This window comes from Caretta caretta, chromosome 1 (genome assembly GCF_965140235.1).
Source record: "Caretta caretta isolate rCarCar2 chromosome 1, rCarCar1.hap1, whole genome shotgun sequence".
NCBI lineage: Eukaryota > Metazoa > Chordata > Testudines > Cheloniidae > Caretta > Caretta caretta.
In genome coordinates, this window is record NC_134206.1 from 22,703,964 (window position 1) to 22,728,980 (window position 25,017).

The following is a 25,017-nucleotide window of genomic DNA, read 5'->3' on the forward strand; positions in this document are numbered from 1 at the left end:
CGGTGCCACTCCCAACCACGCCAGAGGAATATGCAGCTGCATGGGACCTGCTTAACCTCTCAGTAGTGGTATAACTGGCAGGTAGAAGGTCTGCAGCTGATACTGATGTCTACAGCTCATACCTCACTGCCTCGAGATTCTGTAGTACCGCAAAGGACCAAACTTCCGCAAAGGACCATGCTGTTGATAGGAAAGCCTCCAGTGATTTTCCTGGCACCACCATCCCCAGGCTCAGGCTACCTCTCACAGGCCAACCTGGATCTGCCCCTCAGTTGTCAGAAGTATCTGACTTTTCTTCTTTGGACTCAGAGGTAAGGTCATTTGTGTGCTATCTGGGATGGAGAAAATACCCCCCATTAGAGACTTTGGGACCATAGGCCGTGCAGCAACCTCAGCATTCACCTCCTTCAAAGGGTCAATGGTCCAGGCAAAGATGGGTTCCAGACCCATACCAGTGGCTGTACTGGACATCATGAGGCATCCCCCCTCCAGCTAGGACCTCCCCTCAGTCATCTCACTCGTTATCATGGAGAGTGCAGAGAAGATATCGGCACTGCGTGAACCATTCTACAGGAAGTGGTACTGAGACTGGTACCAAGCAGCCAGAAATCACTTGGGCAGCTTCTCCACCACAAGTCATAGACCAATCACCTCAGATGCCTATTGCTTCCTCATCCTCATTACCAGACGAGGCTATTGAGCAGTCAAGTGACTCACCACTGCCAGAGGACCACAGGGCTCATCAAGATCTTTTAAAAAGAATTCCTCTGTACTTAACATTCAGGCAGAAGAGGTGAATGAAAGTTCTCACAAGTTGGTGGACGTTCCTGGCCAGGGGTGGCTTTAACAATTAATGAAGCTACCATGGAGCCAGTCAGGGTTCTTTGGTTGACACTCTCCTCCTTGCATTCCAAAGCAAAATGAGCTCAGAGGACATATTTTGTCTCCTCTAAAGCCTATGAATATTTTCACTCTCATCCTCCCACCCCTCCAGTTTCTCTTGTGGTGGCAGCTGCTAATGAGCAGGAAAAACAGCACAACAAGCTTCCACACCGAAAGGCAAAGAATCAGAGACTGTATTTGTTTGGTCAGAAACTTTATTCCTCAGAAAGTCTGTGACTCAGGACTGTAAACCAACAGGCACTCCTTGACCCTCATGGAGAACATTATAAAATTTAAAAACAAGTTCACAGAGGTGAACAAGTTCTTAGCGGATCTTAAACATAAAAAAGAAGCTTACAAGAAGTGGAAGGTTGGACATATGACCAGGGAAGAGTATAAAAATATTGCTAGGGCATGTAGGAATGTTATCAGGAGGGCCAAATCGCACCTGGAGCTGCAGCTAGCCAGAGATGTCAAGAGTAACAAGAAGGGTTTCTTCAGGTATGTTGGCAACAAGAAGAAAGCCAAGGAATGTGTGGGCCCCTTACTGAATGAGGGAGGCAAACTAGTGACAGAGGATGTGGAAAAAGCTAATGTACTCAATGCTTTTTTTGCCTCTGTCTTCACTAATAAGGTCAGCTCCCAGACTGCTACGCTGGGCATCACAAAATGGGGAAGAGATGGCCAGCCCTCTGTGGAGAAAAAGGTGGTTAGGGACTTTTTAGAAAAGCTGGACGTGCACAAGTCCATGGGGCCGGACGAGTTGCATCCGAGAGTGCTGAAGGAACTGGCGGCTGTGATTGCAGAGCCATTGGCCATTATCTTTGAAAACTCGTGGCGAACCGGGGAAGTCCCGGATGACTGGAAAAAGGCTAATGTAGTGCCAATCTTTAAAAAAGGGAAGAAGGAGGATCCTGGGAACTACAGGCCAGTCAGCCTCACTTCAGTCCCTGGAAAAATCATGGAGCAGGTCCTCAAAGAATCAATCCTGAAGCACTTGCATGAGAGGGAAGTGATCAGGAACAGCCAGCATGGATTCACCAAGGGAAGGTCATGCCTGACTAATCTAATCGCCTTCTATGATGAGATTACTGGTTCTGTGGATGAAGGGAAAGCAGTGGATGTATTGTTTCTTGACTTTAGCAAAGCTTTTGACACGGTCTCCCACAGTATTCTTGTCAGCAAGTTAAGGAAGTATGGGCTGGATGAATGCACTACAAGGTGGGTAGAAAGCTGGCTAGATTGTCGGGCTCAACGGGTAGTGATCAATGGCTCCATGTCTAGTTGGCAGCCGGTATCAAGTGGAGTGCCCCAAGGGTCGGTCCTGGGGCCGGTTTTGTTCAATATCTTCATAAATGATCTGGAGGATGGTGTGGATTGCACTCTCAGCAAATTTGCGGATGATACTAAACTGGGAGGAGTGGTAGATACGCTGGAGGGGAGGGATAGGATACAGAAGGACCTAGACAAATTGGAGGATTGGGCCAAAAGAAATCTGATGAGGTTCAATAAGGATAAGTGCAGGGTCCTGCACTTAGGACGGAAGAACCCAATGCACAGCTACAGACTAGGGACCGAATGGCTAGGCAGCAGTTCTGCGGAAAAGGACCTAGGGGTGACAGTGGACGAGAAGCTGGATATGAGTCAGCAGTGTGCCCTTGTTGCCAAGAAGGCCAATGGCATTTTGGGATATATAAGTAGGGGCATAGCGAGCAGATCGAGGGACGTGATCGTTCCCCTCTATTCGACATTGGTGAGGCCTCATCTGGAGTACTGTGTCCAGTTTTGGGCCCCACACTTCAAGAAGGATGTGGATAAATTGGAGAGAGTCCAGCGAAGGGCAACAAAAATGATTAGGGGTCTGGAACACATGAGTTATGAGGAGAGGCTGAGGGAGCTGGGATTGTTTAGCCTGCAGAAGAGAAGAATGAGGGGGGATTTGATAGCTGTTTTCAACTACCTGAAAGGGGGTTCCAAAGAGGATGGCTCTAGACTGTTCTCAGTGGTATCAGATGACAGAACGAGGAGTAATGGTCTCAAGCTGCAGTGGGGGAGGTTTAGATTGGATATTAGGAAAAACTTTTTCACTATGAGGGTGGTGAAACACTGGAATGCGTTACCTAGGGAGGTGGTAGAATCTCCTTCCTTAGAGGTTTTTAAGGTCAGGCTTGACAAAGCCCTGGCTGGGATGATTTAACTGGGAATTGGTCCTGCTTTGAGCAGGGGGTTGGACTAGATGACCTTCTGGGGTCCCTTCCAACCCTTATATTCTATGATTCTATGATTCTAGGTCTGTAGACAGGAGTTTGCAATAATGGCTGAAGACGGAAGCTGGTTTCCAGAACTACTCTCCAGGACCGTTTGGATAGCGCAGACTCAGATGCTTGAACCCTGGCACCAGCTAGTCCTATGAGAATGTATTCATGCTTGCAGTCATCTGGAGGTCCAACAGACTATCCAGGACCTCCCTTCTGACGGTCTCTTGCTGTTTTCAGAGAAAACAGCGGATAGGCTTCATAGCCTTAAAGATTCCAGGGCAACACTCAAATCCCTTGGAATCTATACCCCAGCGATGAAAAGAAAACAGTTTTGTCTGTAGGCACCAGGATTTTGTTCCCCGATCCCAAGATCCACCAAGAAAAAAAGGCACGGGTTATAAGAGGTGCCCTCAACCACACTCCTCTTCAGCATTAGTGGGATCATCCTGTACAGCTGACTTTTCCAAAGAGGCATTTGATGGGTTGGTCTAGGGCAGTGTACCAGTGATCATAGTTCCATCAGTTTCTCATGTTTTGTTTACCAGTTTATCCCACTTCCTAAGTGCTTGGACCCACATCACATCGGACCGGTGGGTCTTAAGCATGGTGGAACTGGGATATGCCCTCCAGTTCATTTCTAAACCCCCTCCTCCCATGCACCCCACTTTAGAGATTGTCCTTCAACGGGAGATCCAATCTTTTCTTCAGGCAGGGGCCACAGAGGAAGTTCTGTGGTACCTCAGGGGGAAAGGCTTCTATTCCCGCTACTTCCTTATCCCCAGAGCAAAAGGGGGTCTCTTTTAGATCTAAGAGAGTTGAGCAAATTTCTGAAGAAAATAAAATTCTGCGTGGTTACCCTAGCCTAGATTATTACTTCTCTGGAACAGGGGGACTGGTATGCTGCTCTTGACTTAAAGGATGTTTACTTCCATGTCACAATATGCCACAACCATTGGAAAATTCTCAGATTCATGGTGAATAGTTGCCATTATCAGTTAACAATAGTTCCATTTGGTTTGTCAGCTGCTCCTCAGGTGTTCATGAAGTGCATAATGGTGGTGGCAGTGCATCTACAAAAATTAAGTGTCCATATGTTACAGTACCTGGACAACCTCATTGATCAGAGGTCGGTCTGAAACTCAAGTCCTGTCCAGCATATCCACTGTCCTGTCCATATTCAACATGCTGGCACTTGTAGTAAATTGGAACAAATCAATCCTGAAACCAGTACAGACAATAGAGTTCATTGGGGAGTGCGAGTGTTCATTTTGTCATCTCTAGATTGCTGGATGGGCCCTCTGAAAGTTTGCATAGGGGTTCCCTTTTCCCCTCCCACTGCCAAGCCTCACTGTAGTTACAGGTGTGTCATCCCTGGGTTAGGGAGCTCATACCAGGTCCCTGCAGACTCAGGGTCTCTGGCCATCTTGAGATCTAAAGACTCTCATAAATGTTAGGGAGTTAAGAGTGGTGCGTCCAGGCTACTTGGTCTTCCTCTTCCACATAGTAGGAAATAATTTATTAATTTTAAGAGAGAATTGAACAACCATGTTTTACATAAACAGGCAGGGAGGGGCATGTTCAACTCAGCTGTGCCAGGAGCCAGTTTGTCTCTGGGTTTTTTGTACAACTAAGTTCATCTCAGGGCTGCTTCCCTTTCAGGAAAACAACACGTTAGCAGATCTGCTGAGCAGGTCCTTTGCTGATTGCCACGACTGATCACTATATCCAGGTCCATCTTCCAGCTCTAGGGGACTCCCCAAGTGGACCTGTTTGCAGCAAGAACCAACAGAAAATGCTCTCAGTTCTGTTCATGGGAAGGGATCAGTCCAGGCTTACTAATAGCTGCTTTTCTTTTATCTTGGAAGAATTTCCTCCTGTACACCTTCCCTTCGATTTCTTTACTTCATGCACTGGCACAGCTTCGTCAACACTGGTACTCAACCTTTCTAACCTTGTCAGTTGAGCCTCCGCTGTCTCTCCCCTTGGATCAAGACTTAATTTCCCAGGATCATGGGCACCTGCTCCATCCCAGCTTCTGAGCTCTCCATCTGACAGCGTGGATGCTTCATAGCTGACACCCTTTGAAAGGTCCTGCTTGAAGGACCTTCAGAAAGTGCTTCTGAATAGCAGAAACCCCCAAACTAGGAACACTTATCTGGCTAAGTGGAAGTGCTTCTCTATTTGGTCTCGTTGGAAAGGTGTATCTCCCGAGTGGGTACTCCTGAACCTTGTACTGGATTATCTTCTAGATTTAAAACAGACTTTGCTATTAGCTCTATAAGAGTGCATCTGGCAGCTATTTCAGCCTTCCGTGTCTCAGTGGATAGTAAATCTCTTTCCTCCAACCCCATGGTCACCCAGTTCTAACAAGCTTAGTCAGAATGTACCCACACATACAAGATCCCTCCTTGGGATCTGAACTTAGTCCTAGCAAAGTTGATTGGACCAGCCTTTGTGTTCCTTGCAACTTGCTTTCTCCTTCACCTCTCTATAAAGATAATATTTCTTGTGGCAGTTACCTCTGCCAGAAGGCTGGACGCGTTGAGAGCCCTAGTTTCAGAGCCTCTCTCTTCCCTCATCCAAAATTTTCCCGAAAGTCGTCTCTGATTTTCATAAAAAGAAAAGGAGTACTTGTGGCACCTTAGAGACTAACCAATTTATTTGAGCATGAGCTTTCGTGAGCCACAGCTCACTTCTGATGAAGTGAGCTGTGGCTCACGAAAGCTCATGCTCAAATAAATTGGTTAGTCTCTAAGGTGCCACAAGTACTCCTTTTCTTTTTGCGAATACAGACTAACACGGCTGTTCCTCTGAAATCTGATTTTCATGTTAACCAGGCAGTCAATCTGCTGACATTCTTCCAAAACCCCATATGCGCAGGGATGCGGAAAAACTTCATTCACTGGATGTGAGAAGGGCTTTAGTTTTCTACCTAGGGTGCTGTCCTTTAGATCCTCCACACAATTCATTGTGATTGCAGACAGAGCTAAGAGCCTACCAGTTTCCATGCAGAGACTCTCATCCTATATCTCTTTGTGCATTTGTTTGTTACCAACTGGCTAATATAACCCCACCAGCTAGAGCAGGGGTCGGCAACCTTTCAGAAGTGGTGTGCTGAGTCTTCATTTATTCACATTTAATTTCGCGTGCCAGTAATACATTTTAACATTTTTTAGACGGTCTCTCTCTATAAGTCTATAGCCTGGGGTTCCGTTCACCTAGGCCGGCAGCAGGCTGAGCGGGGTCTGCGGCCAGGACCTTGGCTGGCAAGGGGCCAGCAGCCAGAACCCCAGTGGTGAGCGGGGCCGGTGGCCGGGACCCCAGACCAGCAGTGGACTCAGCCCACTGCCAGTCAGCCCGCTGCTGGTCTGAGGTTCTGTCTGCCGGCTGCTGCCAGCCAGGGTCCTGGTTACTGGCCCCACTCAGACTGCTGCCCGTCTTGGATCCCTGTCCTGCACACATAGAGTAGGTACCTACCTTCTCCCTGGTTCTAGCCCATTCTCTTCCTCTCTCTCTGCACTGAGCTGAGGGTGGGAGTGCACTGAACACAGGGCTGGGGGTGAAGGAGCAGGCTGGGTGTTGGGGTGTAGGGTCTGGCCAGGAGCTAGAATGAGGGAGGGGGCTCAGGGTTGGGGCAGGAGGCTTGGGTGTGGAGTGCTTACCTGGGCAGCTCCCATTTGGTGCGAGGGGTGCAGGTGGGAATGTGGGGGGGGGGTGCAGGAGCTCCCGTTTGGTGCTCAGGGTGGGGGTGGGACTGTGGGGTATGCAAGAGTCGGGGCATGGGGTGTGGGGGGTGCAGGAGTCAGGGCTGGATGTGTGTGAGGAGGGTGCAGGAGTCAGGGCAGAGGGCTGGGGTGTGTGAGGAGGGTGCAGGAGTCAGGGCAGAGGGCTGGGGTGTGTGAGGAGGGTGTAGGAGTCAGGACAGAGGGCTGGGTGTGTGAGGGGGATGCAGGGGTCAAGGCAGAAGGCTGGGGGTGTCGGCTAGGGTTGTGGGGGTGCTCCCAACCCCCTGCCCAGAGTGGCTCAGGCAGGGGGCTGGAGGGGATATGCCCTGATTCCACCCCCTTTCCCCAAGGCCCCGTCCCCACCTCTTCTCCGCCTCCTCCCCGGAGTGAGCGCGCTGCAGCTCCACTTCTCCCCCTCCCTCTCAAGGGCCATCAGCTGATTGGTGGCAGGGAGGGAGAGGAGGAGGAGCAGGAACCCAGCATGCTGGGGGAAGAGGCGGGGGAGGGGGGAGCTTGCCTACCCTGCATCAGTAGCTGGCAAGACCAAGCTTCTCATTATGCCATTTCCCATTATACCAGAGAGTCCCGGTTTCAGACAGGTTGTCTTATAATCACTGTTCAGTTAGACTCCCAGCCCACCTCCATGTGAGTTTGCTTGTGAGTCGCCTACAGTGGAATGGACATGTGCAATCACTTGAAGAAGAAAAAAATGTTACCTACCTTTCTGTAACTGTTGTTCTTTGAAATGTGTTGCACATGTCCATTCCACAGCCCACCTGCCTTTCCTCTCTTTCAGAGTCTATCTGGTCTGAAGAAACTGAGGGGGTTTCGGGCAGCCCCGCCCACCTATACCAGGATGCAGGGGTGTGTGTGGCACTAGAGGGAGCTCAAGCCATCCTGACTGGTATTGCTGAGGGAAAAAAATATATGACAACTGTGCCTGGGGCATGTACACACCTACCGTGGAATGGACATGTGCCACACATCTTGAAGAACCACAGTTACAAAAGGATAGGAACTGTTTTTTTTATTTAGCAATCAGTGGCCACATGCTAACCTCTGCTGTGCAAATTGTGACAGGGCTGGTGAGAACAGCAAGCTTGCTGTGTACTCTCCATAGCCTCCTGTCCGCAAACATCAAGGAAGTTGGGGAAACAGTTGGGGAAACAGCCTTTCTGCATGATCACGGCTGGTCTGACTAAATGTCTGCCCAGAATTTTACTGCAGGCCAAACCATTACATAATTCCCTCTTTTGCAGTTACAAGTTGTGTGTGTATGTGGACATGCATATGTTTGCGTGTTTCAGTGCAGCCCACCAGCAGGGAATGCATAGTTTGTAAGGTGTTCAGGAAGCCGAATCCCCAGCTGTTTCTACAGGGAGCAAACTCCAGCCCTTGGCAGGACAACTTAAAAGAATCTGTGAATAGACACCCATGGAGTTTCCCACCTCCCACTCAAAATTCTGCATTGAAGAGGCATTGGCCTATTAGGGAGACAGTATGATCCTGGGAATCACCTGACAGAGTCAAGAGACCTGGGTCCTACTCTTGACTGTGACATTGGCTCACTGTGTGATGCTGGGGAAGTCACTTAACTGCTCTGTGGCCCAGTAATATGGGAATAACCATGCTTACCCACCTTAGCAAAGCAATTTGCGATCTACAGGCAAAAAGCACTAACTAGTATTTGTATCTAACTTACTTTAAAATAACTACTCACTCTCTCTTTCTTCTGTAGCTGTGTTATGACTCTTCATACATGCTTCTTTCTCCTCAGAATTCAGATAAAAGAAGAGGCAATTAATCAGCTTCTGTTTGAACTAAAGCAACTAAAAGAAAAGAACAAAAAATATCATGAAAGAGTAAGTAAACACGCATCTCTCTCCCATCTCATGCTCTCTAGTATATTTTAGCTAGTAAAGCTAAATCATTTGTCATGGTAAACTACACACTTACTGTAACTACAGTATTTGTAGCAATTAATATTTTGCAAAGCCTATTTTGAAAACAAGGTTAGTGAATCACTTTATATGCTTAAGGAGGTATAATTTTGTCATTCTAAATTATATGTAACAAAATGGAGTTCTGCTCTAAAAATAACTAAAAATGGTTTGCATGGGTATAATGATTTGGAACTTAGTAAACAATTCTGTGGCTCTTGCGCAGGAAGAAGTAGAATCCAACTTCCTCTGTATTACCCATGCTGGCTGTGCAGGTTTAGGAGGAATAAAAATCAGTATGATCTTATTTCTGTCATTTAAGTGAGCAGATAATGGCTCTGAATACAGATCTGTTGAATAAGAAGGTGTCATTTTTATAATCTCTTCTGATGTAGTGGTGTTGCACAAATGAAAATGTGGGACTAGTTTGGCCTGCAGAACCTCAAATATAGTGAAAAATGAGGAAAAGAGCCCAGCTCAACTCTCCAGGCTGAGTTTGCAATGTTGCCAGATAGAGAAATAACTTACTTGTAAATTAACCCCATTGAGTCACTTTAGAAACAAAGAAAAATGGAACCCCAGGGTGCTAATTTTATGTGGTCACTGTTCCAGAAGAATCACACTTCAAAGATAAATTTAGTACAAGGCCTAATTAGGTTGCTGTCAGAGCACAATGAATTTTGGACTCCAGAAATATATATAATGTATTGATCAAGAAAGACTGTCTCTCTCAATGAAATGAAAGAGTTGGACCTTGGCAATCAAACAGTTTTGCAGACTAGACTTCTTCCAGAAGGTGAAGTGGACAATAAAGTCCCTATCCTCCCCTTGCCCTCTGTTTGTAGCACTTTACTAAGTGGTCAAGTGTGATTAGGCCACTGATTTTAAGTCTCCTCTTAAGAGAGCTGTAGCTTCATGTGGCTGCTGTTTCCCAAATTCCTGCAGCATCTATTCTCTTCCAGCTGTGGACTGCTGACATCACTGGGAGCAGCTAATTTGGCTCTGGTCTCCACCAACAGCTGTAGTCTCTTGTGATTTTCCCCCTAGTTAGCAGCCAACTCACGGTCTCTCATGGGACTCCTTTCATTTTTTAGTTCTTGGAGGATATTTTAGAGTATTCAGAGTAGCAGCCATGTTAGTCTGTATTCGCAAAAAGAAAAGGAGTACTTGTGGCATCTTAGAGACTAACCAATTTATTTGAGCATAAGCTTTCGTGAGCTACAGCTCACTTCAGCTGATGCATAAAAGTAGAAAATGCAGTGATGATGTTTTTATATACACAGACCATGAAAAAATGGGTGTTTATCACTTCAAAAGGTTTTCTCCCCCCACCCCACTCTCCTGCTGGTAATAGCTTATCTAAATTGATCAGTCTCCTTAGGGTTTAACAAGAACGTCTGAGGGGGGGGAGTAGGAAAGGGTTTAACAAGAACTTCTGAGGAACATGGGGGGGGGGGGTAGGAAGAAAGGAGAGTGATCACTTTAGATAAGCTATTACCAGCAGGAGAGTGGGGTGGGGGGAGAGAAAACCTGGATTTGTGCTGGAAATGGCCCACCTGGATTATCATACACATTGTAAGAAGCTGTAGCTCACGAAAGCTTATGCTCAGATAAATTGGTTTCAGCAGGAGAGTGGGGTGGGGGGAGAGAAAACCTTTTGTAGTGGTAAACACCCATTTTTTCATGGTTTGTGTGTATAAAAAGATCTTCTGTACTTTCCACAGTATGCATCCGATGAAGTGAGCTGTAGCTCATGAAAGCTTATGCTCAAATAAATTGGTTAGTCTCTAAGGTGCCACAAGTACTCCTTTTCTTTTTGCGAATACAAACTAACACGGCTGTTACTCTGAAACCTACCCTTGTAAGGAGAGTGATCACTTTAGATAAGCTATTACCAGCAGGAGAGTGGGGTGGGGGAGGGAAAACCTTTTGAAGTGATAAACACCCATTTTTTCATGTGTGTATAAAAACATCCTCACTGCATTTTCTACTTTTATGTATCAGATGAAGTGAGCTGTAGCTCACGAAAGCTTATGCTCAAATAAATTGGTTAGTTTCTAAGGTGCCACAAATACTCCTTTTCATTTTAGAGTATGCTGCACTACCCTTTGTTTCCTTTAGCCTAGTTTTGGGCTCCCTCTTTTTTTCACCCTCATTTCTCTGGTCAGTTGGGCATTGATCCTTTGAGAAGCAGAGTGTCTCTGATGATTTCTGGCTGTGTATTTTATTGGATTCCCATTGTTATGTATTTGGCTTGTATAGTACACCTCTACCCTGATATAACACTGTCCTCGGAAGCCAAAAAATCTTACCGCGTTATAGGTGAAACCGCATTATATTGAACTTGGTTAGATCCACTGGAGCGCGCAGGCCCCTGCCTCCCTCCCTGGAGCGCTGCTTTACTGCATTATATCCGAATTCATGTTATATCGGGTAGTGTTATATCGGGTAAAGGTGTACTTAGATCTCTCATGGTGTGGCATTGGGAGCAAACTCACTAAATTGGTAGCTGCAGACTGTTTCCAACTGGAGTTTGGGCGACATGATAGAGAGACATGGTGTAGTGATCTGGGTACAGACACGGGTACCAGAATACCCCGTAGTTCTAATTTTGACTGTGGTGCTAATTTTTTTCTGTGGCTCTGAGCAAGTCATTTAACCTTTCACTGTCTTAGTTCACCATGTGTAAAACAAAGGTGATAGAACTTAAGTGGTATGTTGTTATAAGGTATGTTTGTATGTTGCCCAGAATTCTGCTGAATCTAAGCGAATAAGTCAGTAATAAGTATTATTGTTAAAACGCAACATGCAGCCTATATTCTTAAGTGAATAAGTCAGTAATAAGTATTGTTAAAACGCAACATGCAGCCTATATTCTTAGCAATGGGAATATTGAGCAGACTAACAGTCATTTGTCTCCCTTTTCCTGGTAGTAACAGGTTTGAGCTTAGTTAGAAACTTCTGGGACTTACAAAACATCTTCAGCTCTACTTTTTTGCAAGGAACCATGTTGTCACAGATCCAAGTGATATTTCAATTTGTTACTCAGGAAGAGATTTTAAACCCCTTTTATTATGTATCTTACTCTTGTTCCTCTCATAGAATGACTATCTGAAGGAAGAACAGCTGGGACACATCCGCAGTCTGCTAAGCAACTTGAAAACACAGGGCAAAGAACTAGAGCAAAAGGAGGTTGTAACCAGGGATGATGTAGAGGCAGCAATGAGGGAGAAATGGCAATATTTTAGGGACCAAGAAATACTTCTGAAAGGTGAGTAGTAAGTTAGTTATGCAAGTGCTGTTTGCAGTTTTCCATAGTTAGGACTGAGTTGAATTTTGCACTAAAGCAGCACCACCTAACCCCAGTCTGGTGTCAGGCTAGTGTCTTCCTCAGTTTCCCCTCACTCAAGTTGCATCTCCCAATCTTCCAGCCTGGTTTGATTGCTACAGTGTTTTGGCCAGCAAAGTCAGTAAAGAAAAATTCCCTGAAGGGTATCCACATTGAAAAAAATACAACGCGGCCTTCCACCCTCAGTGTCAAACTGGGCACAGCCCCCTCCTTCCTGAGGGCTTGTCTTTTCATCTGATTTCAGAACTCTTCAGCTTGCCCTCTGGAATCAGCTTTCCGCCCTTCCCTGGCTCTGCTCAGTCTCTTCCTTCAGACCAGGACCATCCCTAGGGGGGAGCGGGGCCGGGGACATAGGTGCTGAGTTTCTAATCTGCTGGGGGCTGCTCCCCCTGGCTCCGCCCCCATTCCACCCCTTCCCCCAAGGCTGCGCCCCCTGCCCTGGCTCTTCCCTGCCTCTTCCCGCCCTTCCTCTTTCCTGCCCAGTTCTGCCCCCTCCCGCAAGCACACTGCACCCTCACTCCTCTCCCCTCCCTTCACCAGTGCCTCCTGAGGCCGTGAAACAGCTGATCTGCGGCAGGCGGTAGGTGCTGGAAGGGGAGGGGAGGCGCTAATCGGCAAGGCTCGCCGGTGGGCAGGAGGCGCTGGGGGGAGGGAGAGGTTCTGATAGAGGGGCTCCTCCTCGCCCTCCCTCCCTGCCGCTCACCTCCCTATTTGCCTCCTCACCCCGCTTGTCTGCCCAAATCCTGCCTCCCTCCCCTCTTGCCCGGGCCCCCCCAAATTGTGGAGCCCAGGGCAGTCGCCCCGATTCGCTGTACCCAAGCGATGGCTCTACCTCAGACCCTCCTTTGGGGGGTTCGTTTGGGTCTCTTCCCACTTTCCACCAAGAATCAATTCCCAGCACTGGCTCTCCACAGTCCTCTGTCTTATCTCCACTACAGAAGGCCTGATTTAGCCTCATGACCTGCCTGTCATGTGACCTTGTTCATTTTCTCCACATGGCAAAGTGAGTGAGGTGTGTTACTGGTGGGACTGGATCCCTCATCTTCACTTAAGGGCCAGTCACCATGTGACACAGAGATTCAGCTTATTGGTTACATAGAAAGAATACAGCTTTTCCTCCCCAAAATTAAGGCACTTACTCTTTGAGTACAGAATGATTTGTCCAGGAATTTACAAATAAATCAGTAAATCAGTTTATTGGTTTGAGTTATAATTAATTTTAAATGATTCCTGTAAGAAATTAGACACCCTGTGTTGGTCCTTTTATGTCTCGAGTTATAATGGAATAATACTCTTCAAATTTTCAAATTTGACTCTTCAAATTTTCCATGGAGTTAAAACTCATTGAAATGTTGTGCACTGACTACATGTAGAGATTTTTTTTAAGATTAGTAGCCATTTATTGCTGTTATGCTTCACAGCTGAAAGTTTCTTTTTCCTCAGAGGCTGAGGAATAATGTTCTACTACAGAAATTCCCAGCACAGCCCTCATTTGAACTGGCTGCCATTTCCTATTGTTCTTAGTAGGACTGGTGCCCTCAGTTAAAATGGTCTCTTTCAAAATGGCCATGGTCACCTATTGTTTCCAACCAGGTGAGACCAAGCTGCCGTCAGGGAAAATGGTGGCCCCTGAGAATATAGAGGGTCAGGATTTTGTAATAAATTGTAGGATATGAGATTTCCTCCTCCACTCCCATTGAAAGCTCCCTAACTGAAAAAAATTGGTACAAAATTGATACAAAAAATGACAGAAAAAAGGACTCACCCTTCTGGTTTTGTTATATTAATAGAGCTACGCTCCAAGATAAATGAAGTTGAGCATAAACTAGTGGTAAAACAGGCTGAGAAGGATTACTGGTTAGAGTACAGAAATGTGGGGAGTGGAGAACATGCCAAACAGATCAAGCTCCTAGAAAATGATATCCACGGACTCAAAGATGACGTTGAGCAAATGACAGGTCAGTTACGGCAAGGTCAATACAAGTACATATAGTGCATAAATAAGCTATAGTCTTCATTTGCAGAAAGTTATTTGTGCTCAGACTAATTACATCCATTTAAGATAAAATATTTAAACCTATATACCTGTATGTAGGCAACTAAATAAAAGCAACTTACTTTTCAGAGGTGCTCCACTGAAGTCCAGGGAGCATTGCAGGTGTACAATACCTTTTGAAAATTAGGCTGCTTTTATATAGGTGATAGATTATGGAGCCTAATTTTAGGTACCTTAGTTTGAAAGTGTTGGTTTGTGCTACTGTGCTGAGTGCTTCTTATCGTATACCATGCTTCACAGGTTTCCATTTGAAAGCTCCTTTAACACAGGAGAAATTTTAGATCATTTCTGCGATTGGTGAAATTCAGACCTAGTATAATCAGGTGCCAATGGAGCTTCACCTGGTTACGCAAGAACTGAATTTAGCCTACTGGTAACAAAGTCCCTTGTCTGCGGCTTTGCAAAATCCCCAACATGAATATATGCAAATTCAAGGCATAGTTTAAGTTCTGAGGGAGCATATGTAAGAGCTTAGATATAGTGGTGTGTGCTCTATAAAACTATTATATAGATTCATTTGTATAGCGGACTTTTAAATAATATGCCAGTTATTTAGGTGTTATGTAACTCTTATTTTTTAAAAAAAGTCCTGATTTTTTTCCCTTGTAACACTCTTAGTATTCATTACCACAGCCAAGCAGCTGGTAGTGACAGGCAGCGACACCACTGTGAGATTGGTCCCCATGCAGTCGGTGCCAACCATTACCAAGCATCAAGTGCTGCAGATAAGAACCATTCAGTTATTCTCTTTGTCTTCCCCAGGGTAATTGTTCTGAAAACATACTTTATCTTGATGAAGATCTGAACTGTTTTTCCTATTGCATATTTGCCTGTCAGTTAGTATTTTAAGTAACTACCAAGGTATTTTGTACTTTGTCTTTTCCCTGTTTTAAATCAGTTCAAAATGTTATTGCACCAAGATATAAAGCAGAAAAAAGAATGAACATTTATATAGATTCATAGATCTTTAAGGCCAGAAGAGACCATTATGATAATCTAGTCTCTTTCATACAGTGATTCTTGCATCTAATCCAATAATGTGTTTGAACTAAAGCATATTTTTTGAAAGATTTACTACTATTTATATTGTTGTAGCATTTAGGACCCCCAGTCATGCGCCATGACCCCATTTTGCTGGGTGCCATACAAACACAGAACACAAAGACAGTCCCTGCCCAAAGGAGCTTACAGTCAAAAGATAAGATAAGAGACAAAAGATGGTGGTTCTTTGAGTGACTGCACGTGTCCATTCCACTTCAGATGTGTCTACGCTCAATGCGCAGTTGTCAGAGATTTTTACTTCAGTTGTACCCATCAAGGTGGCACATGTGCCCTTGCGCTGCTGGTACATGGCAGAAATGGCAGAGCTGCCCTCAGCATTCCTCAGTTCTTTCTTATTGCCTGTGATGGTGGTTGGAGCATTCACCATACTACTACAAGCTTTCCATTGATTCTAGTGTGGTATATAGTTGGTACTTGATTAACAGATAAATAGTTTTAGTGTTAGGATAGTTTAATAGTAGCTTTCCTTTTATTGGGATACTTTCTTTGTACTCTTAAGTTCCTGCCATTTGGGAACTAGTGACCCACACTCCAGGTGCCTGAAGTGCCTAGGAAAACCTCATATCCAAGACAGGTACCAAATATGCAGGGACTTTAAGCCCAAAACTAAAAAAGGATAGGAAAGTTAGACTAAAATACTTTCTGATGGAGGCAGCCCTATGCCCATCCTCAGAGCCTCCCTATTCTGAGCGAGTACCAAGCACATCTGTTTTTGTTAGGAGTGCTGCTCCTGCCTTTTCAGAGTCTTGATGCCAATCTCCTTCTCCAGTACCAAAGAAGAGGCACTGGAAGGCAGCACTGAAGGACTCAGTGACCAGAAGCACAGGGTCTTTGGCACCAAAGTCCAGCAAACATTCTGGGAAGGAGGATAGAGTGCACTCAAGGTCGAGGTGCTCCCTGGTGCAAACAGCTAAAAGAACTGAGCCAAAGGTATTATATTCCCTCATAGAAGTTTGAACCCCCCTGTCCCCTCTGGAATCCTTTGTGTTCTCTGCTGTCAATGAGAGAGCATGCCAGGGTCATCAAGCATCTGCCCCAAAATCAAAGGATGGGACCTATATCTCTTTGGGAGGAAATGTTATTCAACAGCGGGACTACAACTCCAGATTACAGGCATCCTGCAACTGATAATAGCTCGCTTTTCTCCAATCCTGTGGCAATATGATTTTTGAAGGGTTTGGCCAGGTTACATCCCCAGGTAGAGGATACACTTCCCCCCTTGGGTCTTAAACCTGGTGCTAACAAAGCTAATAGGCCCTCCCTTTCAACCAATGGTTAAATGTTTTTGGTGGCAATCACCACAGCCAGGTGAGTGGGTGAATCATGAGCTCCAGTGTCTGACCTTCTGTATAGTCTCCTTTAAGGGCAAGATATGTATGCCCTCATCTGAAATTTCTCATCAAAGGGGTGTCTCACTTTTACATCAATCAGACAATCTATTTACTAATTTTTCTTCCTGAAGCCTTGTGCTTATAAGGATGAGGAGAGACTTTATACATTAGACATTAGGAGAGGTAAATATTAGGTGTAGTTTGACTTCTGTATTTGGGGGTGGGGGAGCTTCAATCAGGCCAATGGGGCTGCACGTGAGCAGGGGCACCCTTTCAGATTTGGGGGGGCAACTTTAACCATGATTCCAGGGGCTAATTAGGCACCTGAAAACTCTAGCTTTCTTGCAGATAACAACTTAGAAAGTGACTGACAGGAGCACTGTATCTAATTCCTATAAAAAGAAAGAAAAAAATTTAAATAAATATTAGACTCACTCAGCTCTAATACTAACATGTTCTGACATCTTACAGCAAGTCACTTAAGGGACACTGGTTTGGTTTAGACTTCTTAATGGTTTGTGTGGTGCATAGCACAATGGGGGACTCCTACTGATTAAGGTGTTTGGGCACTACTGTAACATGACTCAGCTGTTGAGATGCCCACTGGTGATAGCTGAAGGGACTTACGTGGTGGGTGGGATGTCAGGTCGATCTCTGTTGGCCAGCAGCACAGCCTTCATCCCCACAAGCTCAGCACCAGCTGGCACAATTTGCAGCACAGCATGGCCACACATCTGTCCTTGGAGCTGCAATTGCTAGTGGACATGATAACTCTGGACCAGAAGGATCTGTCCCCAGTCTCTTCTCAGGGAGAGGTGAGGGTGTTCCCTGCTTCTCTGATGGCAAAAGCAACCACTTAGATGCTCTTAGCCCCTCACGCTCCTTGCCCCAGCGACTGTTCCCCCCCCCCCCCGATGCTTCCCCCACACTCACTGCCCCCATCTTTAGGGCACAGCCCTATGCCCTCCCCTTTCCCTTTCCCTGGAGATTGATTCCCCTTTCCCACCCCACTACCCTCCCCCCCGCCAGGCTCCAACCCACCACCACTGGGGCCCCTGTGCTCCCCCAAGCACTCCCACCATGGGGCATCCTATACTCTCTCGTTCCACCGTGACTGACTCCTTCCTTGCCTGTCCCACCCCCATAGGCCCTGTTCACTGCCCCACTACTATTGGTTAGAAGGATTGTCACGCCGTATAGTCTCAGCTGCTGATTGGTGGAGGCAGGTGAGGGGGCGGGGTGGGTTAGCTAGCACAGCAGAGGAAACTGATTGGGAGAGTCCCAGCTTCAGTGGGGGAGCAAATTCTGTGCCTGGATGAGGTTTGCAGTTTGCAGGGGCAACACCACCCCTACCTCCACCCAAATATGCCCATGAGCGTTAGCCTTTTATTTGGACAGGACTAAACCATTTAGATCACTGTCACAATTGTTTGTGGCAATGGCAGAGAGGATGAAAGGTCTTCTGGTCTCTTCTCAAAGGATCTCCTCTTGGATATGCTTTTGCTATTATGTGGCCAGTGTAACTCCACCAAATAGGGTGCTAGCACATTCAACCAGATCTCATGTATTCGTGTAGTTTTTCTGGCCCAGGTGCCTAGTCTGGACATTCGTAAAGCTGCAACTTGGTCTTCAGTGCATATCTTTGCCTCTCATTATGCTACCTCTCAACACTCTAGGGATGATGCCAACTTTGGACGTATGGTCTTTCCGTTGTTATTCTGATAGACTCTGATCCCACCTCCATATCGAGGTACTTGTGAGTCATCTGAATGGAACGGACATGTGCAGTCGGTCGAAGAAAGAGAAATGGTTACTAACCAGTTCTGTAACTGCTACTCTTTGAGATGTGTTGTACATGTCCATTCCACTACCCACCCTTCTTCCCCTCTGCACCGGAAATCAGTGCGGTAAGAAGGAACTGAGGGGTTTGGGTGGCTCTGTCCTTTATACCATCGTGCAGCAGCAGAGGGTGCATGCACCATCCCAACAGGTACTGCTGAGGGAAAAATCTCTGACAACAATGCACTAGGCACGCACACACCTGAAGTGGAATAGACATGTGCTACACATCTCGAAGAACAACAGTTAAAGAACAGGTTAGTAACTATTTCTTATAGATAGATGGAAAGAATGAGACAATATTGGTCAGCATGATAGGCTATGGTCTCTGCACACCAGCAGCCTAACTGTTGAAGAACATGCAAGAGTCTTTTTATGTAATTCAAACAGCATAACAGACATACTGCTTCCACTGGACATTGGAAGTACTATTCTGCTCAGGTTCTTTAAAATGAAAAGGAGTACTTGTGGCACCTTAGAGACTAACCAATTTATTTGAGCATGAGCTTTCGTGAGCCACAGCTCACTTCATCAGATGTTCATCAAACATCAAACATCTGATGAAGTGAGCTGTGGCTCATGAAAGCTCATGCTCAAATAAATTGGTTAGTCTCTAAGGTGCCACAAGTACTCCTTTTCTTTTTGCGAATACAGACTAACACGGCTGTTCCTCTGAAACCGTTCTTTAAAATGACTCATAAAGTGAAGTGCATGTGAGGTAAAGAAACTAGAAGGATTAAGATAAAAGTAACTGCATAGATGTAATGAAGAATCACAGAAATGTAGGACTGTAAGGGACCTTGATAGGTCATCTAGTCCAGTCCCCTGCACTGAGGCAGAAATAAGTATTATCTAGACCATCCCCTGACAGATGACTGTCTGACCTGTTCTTAAAATGTCTACAATGACAGAGATTGTACAACCTGCCTAGGTAATTGTTCTAGTGCTTAACTACCCTTACAGTTAGGAAATGTGTCCTAAAAAACTAAATCTCTCTTGCTGCAATTTAAACTCATTACTTCTTGTCCTGTCCTCAGAGAACAATTTATCACCCTCCTCTTTATAACAACCTTTTACATACTTGAAGACTGTTATCATGTCTCCTCTCAACCTTCTCTTCTCCAGACTAAACAAACCCAGTTTTTACAGTCTTTCCTCTTAGATCATGTTTTCTAGACCTTTAGTCATTTTTGTTGCTCTCTTCTGAACTTTCATAGAATCACAGAATATCAGCATTGGAAGGGACCTCAGGAGGTCATCTAGTCCAACCCCCTGCTCAAAGCAGGACCAATCCCCAACTAAATCATCCCAGCCAGGGCTTTGTCAAGCCTGATCTTAAAAACCTCAAAGGAAGGAGATTCCACTAACTCCCTAGGTTATGCATTCCAGTGCTTCACCACCCTCCTAGTGAAAAAGTTTTTTCTAATATCCAACCTAAATCTCCCCCACTGCAACTTAAGACCATTACTCCTCATTCTGTCATCTGCTTCCACTGAGAACGGTCTAGATCCATCCTCTTTGGAACCCCCTTTCAGGTAGTTGAAAGCAGCTATCAAATCCCACCTCATTCTTCTTTTCCTCAGACTAAACAATCCCAGTTCCCTCAGCCTCTTCACATAAGTCATGTGTTCCAGTCCCCTAATTATTTTTGTTGCCCTCCACTGGACGCGTTCCAATTTTTTCATATCCTTCTTGTAGTGTGGGGCCCAAAACTGGACACAGTACTCCAGATGGGGCATCACCAATGTCAAATAGAGGGGAATGATCACATCCCTCTGTCTGCTGGCAATGCCCCTACTTACACATCCCAAAATGCCTTTGGCCTTCTTGGCAACAAAGGCATACTGTTGACTCATATCCAGCTTCTCGTTCACTGTAACCCCTAGGTCCTTTTCTGCAGAACTGCTGCCTTAGCCATTCGGTCCCTAGTCTGTAGCGGTGCATGGGATTCTTCTGTCCTAAATGCAGAACTCTGCACTTGTTCTTGTTGAACCTCATCAAATTTCTTTTGGCCCAATCCTCTAATTGTCTAGGTCCCTCTGTATCCTATCCCTACCTTCCAGCATATGTTCCTCTCCTCCCAGTTTAGTGTCATCTGCAAACTTGCTGAGGGTGCAATCCACGCCATCCTCCAGGTCATTAATGAAGATATTGAACAAAACCGGCCCCAGGACCGACCCTTGGGGCACTCCGCTTGATACCGGCTGCCAACTAGACATGGAGCCATTGATCACTACCCGTTGAGCCCGACAATCTAGCCAGCTTTCTATCCACCTTATAGTCCATTCATCCAGCCCGTATTTCTTTAACTTGCTGGCAAGAATACTGTGGGAGAATACTGTGTGTCAAAAACTTTGCTAAAGTCAAGGAACAACATGTCCACTGCTTTCCCCTCATCCACAGAACCAGTTATCTCGTTATAGAAAGCAATTAGATTAGTCAGGCATGACTTGCCCTTGGTGAATCCATGACGACTGTTCCTGATCCCTTTCCTCTCCTCTAACTGCTTCAGAATTGATTCCTTGAGGACCTGCTCCATGATTTTTCCGGGGACTGAGGTGAGGCTGACTGGCCTGTAGTTCCCAGGATCCTCCTTCTTCCCTTTTTTAAAGATGGGCACTACATTAGCCTTTTTCCAGTCATCCAGGTCCTCCCCGATTGCCATGAGTTTTCAAAGATAATGGCCAATAGCTCTGCAATCACATCCGCCAACTCCTTTAGCACTCTTGGATGCAGCGCATCTGGCCCCATGGACTTGTGCTCGTCCAACTTTTCTAAATAGTCCCGAACCACTTCTTTCTCCACAGAAGGCTGGTCACCTCCTCCCCATGCTGTGCTGCCCAGTGCAGTAGCCTGGGAGCTGACCTTGTTCGTGAAGACAGAGGCAAAAAAAGCATTGAGTACATTAGCTTTTTCCACGTCCTCTGTCACTAGGTTGCCTCCCTCATTCAGTAAGGGGCCCACACTTTCCTTGACTTTCTTCTTGTTGATAACATACCTGAAGAAACCCTTCCTGTTATTCTTAACATCTCTTGCTAGCTGCAACTCCAAGTGTGATTTGGCCTTCCTGATTTCACTCCTGGATGCCCGAGCAATATTTTTATACTCCTCCCTGGTCATTTGTCCAATCTTCCACTCCTTGTAAGCTTCTTTTTTGTGTTTAAGATCAGCAAGGATTTCACTGTTAAGCCAAGCTGGTCGCCTGCCATATTTACTATTCTTTCTACACATTGGGATGCTTTGTCCCTGTAACCTCAATAAGGATTCTTTAAAATACAGCCAGCTCTCCTGGACTCCTTTCCCCCTCACGTTATTTTCTCAGGGGATCCTGCCCATCAGTTCCCTGAGGGAGTCAAAGTCAGCTTTTCTGAAGTCCAGAGCCCGTATTCTGCTGCTCTCCTTTCTTTGTTGTGTCAGGATCCTGAACTTGACCATCTTATGGTCACTGCCTCCCAGGTTCCCATCCACTTTTGCTTCCCCTACTAATTTTTCCCGGTTTGTGAGCAGCAGGTCAAGAAAAGCTCTCCCCCAGTTGCCTCCTCCAGCACTTGCACCAGGAAATTGTCCCCTACACTTTCCAAAAACTTCCTGGATTGTCTGTGCACTGCTGCATTGCTTTCCCAGCAGATATCAAGGTGATGGAAGTCTCCTATGAGAACCAGGGTCTGCGATCTAGTAACTTCCGTTAGTTGCCAGAAGAAAGCCTCGTCCACCTCATTCCCCTGGTCCGTTGGTCTATAGCAGACTCCCACCACGACATCACTCTTGTTGCCCACACTTCTAAACTTAATCCAGAGACTCTCAGGTTTTTCTGTAGTTTCATACCGGAGCTCTGAGCAGTCATACTGCTCTCTTACATACAATGCAACTCCCCCACCTTTTCTGCCCTGCCTGTCCTTCCTGAACAGTTTATATCCATCCATGACAGTACTCCAGTCTTGTGAGTTATCCCACCAAGTCTCTGTTATTCCAGTCACATGATAATTCCTTGACTGTGCCAGGACTTCCAGTTCTCCCTGCTTGTTTCCCAGGCTTCTTGCATTTGTGTATAGGCACTTGAGATAATTCGCTGATCGTCCCTCTTTCTCCAATTTGTCCTCCTCTTTCCCAAAGTGTGGTGCCCAGAACCAGATAAAATACTCCAGCTGAGGCTCTCACTGCTCGGTAGAGTGGAAGAATTACTTCTCGTGTCATGTGTACAACACTCCTGCTAATCCATCCCAGAATAATATTTGCTTATTTTGCAACAGTATTATATTGCTGACTCATATTTAGTTTGTGATCCATTATAACCCCCAAATCCTTTTCTGCAGTATTCCTTCCTTGTCAGTCATTTCCCATTTTGTATTTGTGCAATTGATTGTTCCTTCCTAAGTGTAGAACTTTACATTTGTCCTTCTTGAATTTCATCCTATTCATTTCAGACCGTTTCTCCAGTGTGTCAAGATCATTTTTAATTCTAATCCTGTCCTCCAAAACACTTGGAACTCCTCCCATCTTGGTGTCATCCGCAAACTGTATAGGTGTACACTCTATGCTATTATCCAAATAATGTATGAAGATATTGACTGGAACCGGCCCCAGAACAGATCCGTGCAGGACCCTACCTATATATGCTGGGGGTGGGAAAACTAGGGCCCAGGGGCCACATCCAGCCCTTCAGACATTTTAGACATTTAATCTTGAGCTCCTGCCAGGGTGCGGGGTCTGGGGCTTGCCCCGCTCTGGCAGTCCAGCTGGCGGCTTGCCCCGGTCCGCATGTGCTGTGGCTCTGTGTGGCTCCCGGAAGCAGCGGCATGTCCCCCTTCTGGCTCCTATGCATAGGGTCAGCCAAGGGGCTCTGTAGCTCCCATTGGCTGGGAGCCAATGGGAGCTGCAGGGGCGGCACCTGCGGATGGGGCAGCGTGCCGAGCCGTCTGGCTGCACCTCTGTGTAGGAGCTGGAGGGGGGACACGCTGCTGCTTCCGGGAGCTGCTTGAGTTAAGTGCTTCCTGGAGCCTGCACCTCTGACCCCCTCCTGCACCCCAACTCCCTGCCCCGATCCCCCTCCTGCCCTCCAAACCCCTTGGTCCCAGGCTGGAGCGCTGTCCTGCACCCCCAACCCATCATCCCCAGCCCCACCCAAAAGCCTGTACTCCCAGCCAGAGCCCTCACCCCCCACCCCCCGCACCCCTGCCCCAGCCCGGAGCCCCCTCCCGCACCCTGAACTCCTCATTTCTGGTCCCACCCCAGAGCCCACACCCCCAGCCGGAGCCATCAGCCTCTCCTGCACCCCAACCCCCAATTTCATGAACATTCATGGCCCGCCATACAATTTCCATACTCAGATGTGAGGCCTCGGGCCAAAAAGTTTGCCCACCACTGTGATATGCCCTTCCGGTTGATTGTGAACCATTGATAACTACTCACTGAGTTTGGTTTTCCAAACCGTTGTGTACCCACCTTACAGTGGGTTTGGTGGTTTTCTAAGGGGTCTGCGAAGGTTGTCATTACCATAGAACATTGGTTTTCAACTGTGGTCCATGGACCGCTGGGGATCCACAGACTATGTCTAAGATTTCCAAAGGGGTTCACACCTCCATTCAAAATTTTTTAGGTGTTTGCAAATGAAAAAAGTTGAAAACCACTGGTCTAGGCTATATTTCCCTAGTTTGCTTATGAGAAGATCATGAGAGAGAGTATCAAAAGCCTTACTAAAGTCGAGATATATCACATCTACTGCTCCCCACCCCCAGTATCCAGAAGGCTTGGCAGCCTGTCAAAGAAGGATATTAGGTTGGTTTGACAGGATTTGTTCGAAACAAATCCATGTTGACTGTCTCTTATCACCTTATTATCTTCTAGGTGCTTACAAATTGATTGCTTGTTTATTTGCTCCATTATCTTTCTGGGAACCAAAGTTAAGATTTTGATAATGATTCCCCATTGACTATTACTTTTTGAGATTCGTCAGTTGGCCAGTTCTTAATCCATTGAACGTGTGCTCTATTAATACTGTATAGTGCCAATTCTTTCATCAGAATGTCGAGCAATATGAAGTGAAAGCCTTACAAAAGTCTAAGACTATATCTACACAACAAGCTAAGCGTGTGATTCCCCTGCTCATGTACATGTACTAATCCTTTCATTGACCTAGAGTGAGTATACATAGTGGAGGCATGGCTGAGCAGTTCCAAGTATGTACTCACCCTTTTCAGTTGGGTTTGCACGCCTCTCCTGCTGTTTTCTGTGAGAACAGGGCTACACTGAGCTATCACAAGTCTGTGTACATAAGCACAGGAAGCACATTCCTAGCTCATAGTGTATATGTAGCCTTTCTATATAGGATATAAAATTATACGAAGCACAGAACTTGGTGGTGATGGGAGCTTGGGCTAGCCACCTGGGTACATACTCTGACTCCCTCTAGGGTTTTTATTTGCATTGCTAACCCAGGTTGAAGCTTGTGCCTCCGCATCTATGTTATTCTTGTTACCCATGCTAGCTAGAGTATACCTAGCATTGTACACTTTCCTGTGCTACGCTCACATCCTCACTGCAATATCAACATGCTCTAAAGAGATGCTGGCTGTGGA

General features: G+C 46.2%; 1 protein-coding gene across 3 annotated transcripts in view; it reads left to right on the top strand.

Annotated features, from left to right (window-relative positions):
* Positions 1-25,017, top strand: part of CCDC83 (coiled-coil domain containing 83) — a 48,547-nt gene that overhangs the window by 12,176 nt on the left and 11,354 nt on the right. For 2 of the 3 annotated variants that reach the window (XM_048841647.2, XM_048841656.2), the window contains exons 3-5: positions 8,643-8,727; positions 11,908-12,076; positions 13,945-14,112. In XM_048841647.2, the coding sequence (XP_048697604.2) occupies positions 8,643-8,727; positions 11,908-12,076; positions 13,945-14,112 (422 nt within the window). The remainder of the gene's footprint in view (positions 1-8,642; positions 8,728-11,907; positions 12,077-13,944; positions 14,113-25,017) is intronic. The other variant, XM_048841663.2, reaches the window with a different exon arrangement.